Source organism: Oncorhynchus clarkii, chromosome 5 (genome assembly GCF_045791955.1).
Source record: "Oncorhynchus clarkii lewisi isolate Uvic-CL-2024 chromosome 5, UVic_Ocla_1.0, whole genome shotgun sequence".
NCBI lineage: Eukaryota > Metazoa > Chordata > Actinopteri > Salmoniformes > Salmonidae > Oncorhynchus > Oncorhynchus clarkii.
Window position 1 is genome coordinate 55,934,678 of NC_092151.1, and position 9,606 is coordinate 55,944,283.

Genomic DNA, 9,606 nt, shown 5'->3' on the forward strand with positions numbered 1-9,606 from the left:
GTGGACCACTTTTTTTTTAAGAGTGAGTACTTTTTTATGTAAATCTGTCAAATGAGTAATTGATTAAGTATCTGTAGATTGGTGAAAGGACCATCCTTAAAATGACACTTTTAAACAAACACTCAAAAGGTACAGGTAGAGGTCGACCGATTAATCGGAATGGCCGATTAATTAGGGCCGATTTCAAGTTTTCATAACAATCGGAAATCGGTCATTTTGGACGCAAATTTCTTTCTTTACACCTGTATTTAACTAGGCAAGTCAGTTAAGAACACATTCTTATTTTCAATGATGGCCTAGGAACGGTGGGTTAACTGCCTTGTTCAGGGACAGAACGACAGATTTTTACCTTGTCAGCACAGGGATTCAATCTTGCAACCTTACGGTTAACTAGTCCAAAGCTCTAACCACCTGCCTCACGAGGAGCCAGCCTGTTACGCGAATGTAGTAAGAAGCCAAGGTAAGTTGCTAGCTAGCATTAAACTTAATCACTCATAATCACTAGTTACACATGGTTAATGATATTACTAGTTTATCTAGCGTGTCCTGCGTTGCATATAATCGATGCAGTGCGCATTCGCGAAAAAGGACTGTCGTTGCTCCAACGTGTACCTAACCATAAACACCAATGCCTTTCTTAAAATCAATACACAGAAGTATATATTTTTAACCTGCATATTTAGCTAAAATAAATCTAGGTTAGCAGGCGATATTAACCAGGTGAAATTGTGTCACTTCACTTGCGTTCATTGCACGCAGTATATGTATAAAGTTTAGGCCGCCTGGCTCATTACGAACTAATTTGCCAGAATCTTACGTAATCAGTCTGACTGAGCGATGGTGGGCACCAGGCTCATAAGCATTCATTCAAACAGCACTTTCGTGCATTTTGCCAGCAGCTCTGCTTTTTATGAATTCAAGCCTATCAACTCCCGAGATTAGGCTGGTGTAACAATGTGATGTGAAATGGCTAGCAAGTTAGCGGGGTGCGCGCTAATAGCGTTTCTAACGTCACTCGCTCTGAGACTTGGAGTAGTTGTTCCCCTTGCTCTGCATGGGTAACGCTGCTTCGAGGGTGGCTGTTGTCGATGTGTTCCTGGTTCGAGCCCAGGTAGGAGCGAGGAGAGGGACGGAAGCTATACTGTTACACTGGCAATACTAAAGTGCCTATAAGAACATCCAATAGTCAAAGGTATATGAAATACAAATGGTATAGAGAGAAATTGTCCTATAATTCCTATAATAACTGCAACCTGAAACTTCTTACCTGGGAATATTGAAGACTCATGTTAAAAGGAACCACCAGCTTTCATATGATCTCATGATCTGAGCAAGGAACTTAAACCTTAGCTTTCTTACATGGCACATATTGCACTTTTACTTTCTTCTCCAACACTTTGTTTTTGCATTATTTAAACCAAATTGAACATGTTTCATTATTTATTTGAGGCTAAATTGATTTTATTGATGTATTATTTTAGGTTAAAATAAGTGTTCATTCAGTATTGTTGCAATTGTCATTATTACAAATACATTTTTAAAATCTTCCGATTAATCGGTATCGGCTTTTTTTGTCCTCCAATAATCGGTATCGGCGTTGAAAAATCATAATCGGTCGACCTCTACATACAGGTACACATCCATTCACACATGTACTCATCCTGTCACATGTAAGCAAACTGCTAAATCTGACCTTACTAAAAATAAAACCAGCCAATCACAGTAACACTTAAAGTGCTTTATTTCCTTTGAAGAGAATGTACTTTAATAATGAAAATGATATAGTGGTTATTGTGAAGTAACCCTTTTTCACATTATCAAAAGCAATTAACAAATCAACCTTTGGCCTTGCAAATGACCCCAAGCGATAAACCAAACCCCCTTCATACCACCAACCCAAAGCATTACCCTTTACAGTATAATCAAGACATTTTTCTTTTTCAGGAACAGGACCATGCAAAAAATAAAATAAAAAGGGAACTTCACATATAACCTGCAAGATCTTGCAAGACCACAGCTGGTTTTGTACATTTCTTGATAGTGAAAATGTAAAATATTGTCATTTAATATATTCCATTTCCTTTGAGATATTCTTTGTTTATGAATATATTTTTTACGTCAAATAATATTTTGCCTTAAGTATTAAATATTTTTGCCAATTAATTACATAGCCTAATAATTAGTTGGAGTAAGCATTTTGCAGTCAAAATCATATTGGATATACTGCATGTATGCATTTGTGTATAGACATTTCACACAAGACAATTGTAAAAAATTAAAATAAAAAAAAACAATGAATCAAGACAATGGATCAGCAAGACCAAGACATAATAGCACAAAATGTAGAATATATTAAATGTCACCTAATAACATTATTTGGCATGTTTTGGAGCAAATATATTGATAAAGAAACTTTCCCAAGTTTGGCATTGAAAACCTATGACAAAGATGGCATGCATTGATGCTAAATAGGGCCTCAGCTTGACAATTCATTCAAGTAACTGAAATGTTTGGATTCCTGATTTTGACATCTTAACATTTTTAGCTAGATGTTGTTTTTCACAGTTGGATAGATGGGTCAAAACAGAACTTTCCAGAGCAGTACTTAAATCAACTATATATGCATTATTGACACCCTCGCACTAGCTTAGTAAGAATCTTCACACGACATACCGAGGTAAGTGGAGACGACATAGATCTGTTTGCTGAAACTGGAGAGGCTACACGAGATGGCTTGTTCCTGTCATTGATCCACATTCAGCAGTAACAATACACATACAAGGGTTCAATAATCATATTTACACTGCAAATACACATGTCCTCTGCACAGTTAAAGCTTATTAAAAAAGTAACAAAAGCCATTTGAATTATAAGCAATAGACAAAGAAAACAGCATGACAATCAATCTTGGTCGAATCCCCAAAAAGGCCTGGGAGTACTATTCAAACTAAATTGAAATCCGCCAAACCTGGTACCTGCTGGGGGAAAAATCTTGGAAAACCAAACATTAAGTTTTGTTATTTTTTCATATAGTAATTGTTTAAAAATCAAATTGTTTTTTTTAACACATAATGCAGGAACACTTTCCTATCTGGATTCCAGGTTTTCCGGCATCAAGGTTTGTAAATGTAATGTAATCTCTAAGATGATTGAAATCTAATGTATCTGAAAATCAACTGTCAATTCAAATGATTCCGCTTTAGTTCTACTTTGGAATGCTATGTACGCACTGGAATGTTTTAATTCGAAGTCGGCACACCTTGTAGCTCTCCAGGACCAAGGTTGGTGACCACTGGCTTAGAGGCATGATCTGTGAGCGTGACACATTTAAAAAAAAAAATGTTAGCTGAAGCCATCTCATTGTTAAGAATCTTCATGCTGCAAGCATAATATTGAGTATTAAAATACTTATATCATGCATCCCTAATTGAAACATATCTGACTTCAAATCAGTGTAGGACAAATATGGCTGAAAAAAACAATATTCTGTACCAATATTATATGGTGTTAAATCTGAGCTAAAATAAAATGACAGGGTGCACTGTTCACCTTGTATAACTCCCAACACCCGGGGATTGGTGTTCTCTAGGTGAAACTATATTGGACCTTTACAAAAAATGGTATTTTATCAATTATGAAAAAGTCCTTTTGATAAATAGCTAGTTGTTGACACAATTTATGTAATACCATTTTTCCCATGATAGCTGATACAGAAATTATATCAGTCATCATGGACAAAAAGATATTGGTTACTGACCAAGATTTCCCCCCTAGCCTTTTGGGGGCCTTAAGCAACATTTTGTTGGGAGCCCCCCCCCCCCCCCCCCCACCTCACCTCACAGGAGAAAAATATTTTAGTGGACCCCTCTTGATGGCGTAGAGAAAAAAATTATGTTTTGAGTGAATTTCCTGCAATACATTTTTGTTTTTGCCATTGGGCGCAGAGAAAATATTGCAGTTTTAAAGCAAGTTTGCTACAATTCTACACATTTTGCCATGGTGCAGAGAGAAGACTGCGATTTTATTTAATTTCAACGCTATTCCACTCATTTTGCCATCGGGTGGAGATTTCCTTCTTCCTTTTTACACCATATTTCCTGCAATTCTACAGACTTTGCCATGACTTACGCCACATTAATATGATATCTGAGGGAGAGTGACTGGCAAAATCAATGGGAGGCCCCTGGGCATGTGCCCTTCGTGCACGCTCAATAATTGACTGACATAAGAGAAAAAACTGCTGATGCTCAACTAAATTTCAAAACCGTAAGTTGAGACCCCAACAGAGTTCCTTAAAAACTCTAACGGCTTGGGCCCTAAGCAACCGGTTTCATTTCCACATTTGTGCATCCCTAGTTTCGACGTAAGATAATAGCTGCATTGCTACTGCCATAATGGCATTTTCATTTACACAATAAAATATTTTATTCATTTTATTAAAACATGTATATTTAAGCTTTGCACACTTGCTAAATAAAGCTTGCTGTAAGATATCACTGCAGTTAGCCCAAGCATGTTTTTTTAAAACTCCATAATATTAAACGTAACTTACAAAGAGAGTAAACTTAAAAACAGTAAACAAAAATACCTGATATTTGTTGTAACAAATGTTGACCTGTTTTTGTCTGACGAATCTAGACTGAGGTGTACTGTGGTGATGTGTAATGCATTCTCAATCCGGATAAGAAATAACCAGTGGACAAATCAGTAGCTGTTTTTCACTTGCATACACCCATTCATAAAAACTCCTGTCACAACCACAAATGATTCACAGCTCTGTAAAACAAAAAGGGGGGGAGAACAGCCAATCCACTATGCTACCATTATATCTGCGTTCAAAATCATAGCAAGTTTAGGTTCTCTTTACTCTTATATAGCAACAAATGTGTTTAAATATGCATATGCGATATATACCTTTTACATAATTTTTAAATGCTATCCTTTCAAACCCCTCCTTTAAGTGCTTGGCATAGTAATGTTGGCCTCCATGCGAGGGGGGGGGAATAAGTTCCTTGGCTTATCCTCTCAATTCCATTGGTTGCCAGGATGCCTCTTACGGATTGCCAAAGGAGCACATTCTACTGTAGCAAGCACGCAGGCTGCGTGTCTATCCTCTGGTGACAGGCCATCCGTGGCAGTCAGTGACCTCCTGCTTTCTCTTGGGTGGTACTACAGTACAGCCGCAAGGTCTTATTAGTCTCCCATCCTGCTCCTCCTTAGGACTCCCCCGATAGGGATACGAGTGTCCCCCATTACAATCTCGTCTCGTCTCTACGTCCTCCAGATACATTGTCAGAGCTAGATACAAAAATGTTCCGAAAGACATGAGATCTATGCGGGGGGAAAAATCTTGTCACTTAAAAAAAAATCATTAAAAAAGTAGTTAACGTTAACCACAACATATAAAAATGAGAAAACAATTACATACGGTAAATTCTGCTGAGTGTATCGACCAATCTGCTTGGAGTAGACCTGTATTGCGTAGTGATGTGTGAGAGGTAACTGAGTTTTATTGTAGCTTATCGGAGGTTGAAGACCATTGAGTTTCCTGTGTTTTGCATTCCTGTATATAAGTATGCATTCAGCAGCTAGTTGAAGAATGTAGAGATATGAGGTTTTAACCGGCAAATTACAGATGGATCAAGAGTCCTCTTTCACAATACATCTGTAAAATTGTTGTACTGATTAAATAATGTTACACTTTCGAAAGCATTTAGCCATGTTGACCCTTCGGTCTTCTTGACATCTGTCAAGAAGGTTGTGTTATTTTCATCATTGCACTTATTACTACCAAATTAACAGTTTTTTTTTGTTCACTGGGCCATGTCTACTATTCATGTGCAATTGCATTTTTTTTAAGCCATTCTGGCACTTAAAATGAGCATATATGAAGAGTCTGATTATCTATCATTGACCCCCAACTGCTCAAGATTGTCTCAAGGCAAAAGGAAAAAAATGGAGTATGTATGTATGTAGTTATTATACTGGCACAGTGTTTTGGCAATATTAATACAATATGACCAAACTGTGACCAGTTCAGCCTGTTATTTTTCTGCATTCTGAACCTGTAAACCGGTAATACAAAAGTATAAAACTGTAACATGGGAAAATAGACAGTCAAATAAAAACTACGGGCATTCAGTGTTGTATGAAGTTATTAGAGTGTGGCATTTCTTCATGTGTTCGATTTATCTGTTCAGTTTGTGTTATGAAGGTAGATGTGGTTTAAAGCGGACATATCACTTATAAATAACTATATAATACAAAGTGCCCTATCAAACTACTCTTTTGCATCATTCTGGAACTCCCGTCCCTGCTGTTTAGTTGAAGGGATTTGAAAAATGATTATAAAAATAACACCCTGGATGGACTCGAAACCCTCTGAAATCACCTACTCCCTTTTCATCCTTTCCTTTGAAGCAACTTCAAGATATATATTTTTTCCTTCGCCTGGCAGGAGAGCACAAAATGACAGCTTAATTGCCTGCCCCCCCCCCCCCCCCCCCCCCCAAAAAACCTAATACCCTGTTCTCCCATACCCCAACCATCTCCCTCCATGGTCCACTGAGTCAATCAGGCCCAGTGGTGGAGACCGAGGCCTGGGCACCCTCTCCAAAAGAGGCCCCTCCTCCATTGCTACCCCCTTCTGGCTCCTCCTGGCTGGGCGACTCCTCCTCGTTCTGGCCCCCCCGGGAGGAGACGGTGGTGGTCTCTGGGGAGGCACTGTGGGCCACCTCCTGAGGGGCGCAGCCCGGGTGGTTCTTGCGGAAGTGCTGGTTGAGGATGGCCTGGAAGGGGAAGCTTTTGCCACAGACGTGGCAATGGAAGGGCTTGTTTCCTGTGTGCTTGCGAATGTGGTACTCCAGCTGGTCCTTGCGGGTGTACTTCTTGCCGCAGATGCGACAAACGAAAGGTGTGATGCCCATGTGCAGCCGCATGTGGCGGTCCAGGCTGCCCTTCTGGTTGAAGGACTTGCAGCAGTAGATGCAGGTGAGCCGAGGGTTGTAGCGGAACCAGCGGTCACCCACCTGCTCACGCAGGTACTCCTCGTAACCACCCATGTCGAACACGGCCTGCTCCTCCCCCTGGCAAACAAACCACAGGACTAGCGATGTATGGTGGACTTTGGGAATGCATAGTGCTGACCACCAGGGTAGAATACCAGTCGATGAGGGTGACACATACCTGTGAGCTGGTGTGGCGCTGGTTGTCCGCTCTGCTGGGTGACTCACTTTTGGCTCTCTGTCTCTCGGCCATCACCACCACACTGCCAGTAGGACTAAACCTAACAGGATAGAGATACTGGATCCATAAACCTCAGTTCGGTGAGTAGCTCCACCTTGCCATTTACCTTAGCACTCCATCTTCCATTAGTAATACATATAGTAGGCTACTTTGTATTGAATTTTCACTCAACTTTAAATATTACCCAAAGTGCTTTTCTGAGGTACTTTGTACTGAATTTGACTGCAGTTCAAAACTTGCATGCACACTCTCCCGTTATATAAAGGCATAGATGAAACCATGAAGGGCCTGCTTCCCTGGAACTTGTACCCACCTCTCTGTCTCACTGAAGCTGCTGGAGGGCTGAGAGCTTTTGGTCCCCGTGACAAAACCCTCCTGCACCAATGAGCTGCGCCCGGACGTGTCGATCATCATGGCTGCTCCCTCCTCCGCCCCGCTCCCTTCCTCTTGGGTATCGGCCCCCATCCACTCCTCCAACCTCTCAGTCTTTATCCTCAACCCGTCCACCACCCGCACTGACTCCCCCTCTTCACCACCACTCCCTCTCTCTGACTCAGCCTCCACGTACCACTGGCCAGCCCGATTGATGCGCAGTATGGGCTCCTTCCCCAGCCTGCTGCCCACTACCACCCCCCTAGCCAGCCCCTCTGGGCCCAGCCCGCTGTGCTCCACCATCTGGGGGCTCATGGACTCCCCCGCTGGGCTCCCCACCTCCCGGATATCCAAGGCCCCTCCAGCACTGCTTCCCCGAAGGCCCAGAACCCTGGGGCTGCTGTGGCGCGGGCTAAGGGAGCGCGAGCCCCCTGATGTTCCTAACCCCCCTCCTCCTCTTCTGGCCTCCAAGCTCCCAGCCCCCCTGTGCCTCACTCCGGCCCCCAGCTCCTCCTCCACATCCGCCAGGCTGATCTTCAGATGGATGCCCTCCAGGATCTGGGTGCAGCGGTCGATGATGTGCTGCATCTGCAGGAAGCTGGCAGCTGTCAGGTAGCTGATGATGTCCGCCAGCTGCATGCACAGCCTCCCGGTGTAGCAGAAGGAGAGGAGCTGCTCGAACACAGAGGGATTGCGGATGACTGACAGGGATACGGTGCTCATCTGGCTCAGCGACATGTGGTCTCGGAAGTAAGGGGAACTGGCAGCCAGCACCACCTTGTGAGCACGGAAGCTCTGGCCCTGCACGTTCACCACAATGTCGCACAGCCGCCCCTGCATACGCAGCTGGTTCAGGTGGGACAGCACAGAGTTGCTGAAGTCAGGGATGTCCAGTTGGATGCTGCCAGCTCGCTCCATGGTGTCTCCTCGCTCCATGGTGTCTCCTCGCTCCATGCTGCCTTGTATGATCCCCAAGTTGGAAACTAGTGGACAGATATCTTGGAGATTAACTGTTTGATAACCTAACCAAGAAACTTTGCTTACTTAGCAAAAGAGGACAACTTTTCTTACCTTTTCGGGAATACAACGGCAGCACTGTACCACGGGCACTGAAACGTTACTTGCAATTAATTTCTGTACTGCACCATCATATTAACTACTGACTAAGCTGGCTGGCTAACTTGCATAGAATATGGAATTAATTATAGCTTGCAAAGGGTTGTGCATTTTTGACCAATGGTTTGAACCGACGCTGTTTTTGCACAGCGGTAACGCTCAAATGCTATAACCGAGCCCTGGCCCTCTTTTTAGCCACTGTAACATACTGCAGTACGGTGATGAGCCGAAGCCTAAACGAAGATATCCACCCCGGCGTTGCTCGCGACAGGGAGGTGGCTAACGTTAGCCAGCTAGTTCAACGTCCATGTAGCTAACAACAAAAACGAAGAAAGACAGAACACCGTACAACTTCTATGTCATAACGAACCGTCGTAATACAACTGCGGTACTGTTCCATATTTAATGTGTCTATGTGCACGTTAACTTATGTTCAATTTCATCTGCCTGGTTACTCCTTTCTCAGCTCTCATTTTCCCATTTCGTGATACGGCAGACGGGACAATTTCGAGGGAAAAAGTACATTTGCATGATGGGAATTGGTGTTCTCTTCTCATTGACAAGCCCTCAGAGAACAGAGAAGACGCTCGATAAAATAACATCTGTTCCCAGAATGCATTACTTTGAAGTCAAACAGATGTTTATGGTGCTTGTAGTTCCTGATGTATTTATTTACTTATAGTAGCAAAAATGAGAAAAAAAAGTGCAGTAGACTATCTCCTCTTGCTTGTTAGTTTGTAAGTTGATTGATTGAAAGTTGAGGATGTTGAAAAGATCACTTTCATAACTTGACTTTCTGATATAATAAAAATGGGGGGGGGGGGGGTTAGACAAATAATCCTCTAAGGAAGAATTTATGGAATTTAGTTTATA

General features: G+C 42.3%; 1 protein-coding gene across 1 annotated transcript; it reads right to left on the reverse strand.

Moving 5' to 3' along the window:
• Window positions 1-6,529: 6,529 nt before the first annotated feature.
• Window positions 6,530-9,193, reverse strand: LOC139410098 (zinc finger and BTB domain containing 37). The gene is made up of 4 exons (XM_071155541.1): window positions 8,689-9,193; window positions 7,559-8,600; window positions 7,186-7,285; window positions 6,530-7,085 (listed from the first exon to the last, which is right to left on the reverse strand). The coding sequence occupies exons 2-4, from the start codon at window positions 8,569-8,571 to the stop codon at window positions 6,570-6,572; spliced, it is 1,629 nt and encodes a 542-aa protein (XP_071011642.1). The 5' UTR covers window positions 8,572-8,600; window positions 8,689-9,193; the 3' UTR covers window positions 6,530-6,569.
• Window positions 9,194-9,606: the final 413 nt, after the last annotated feature.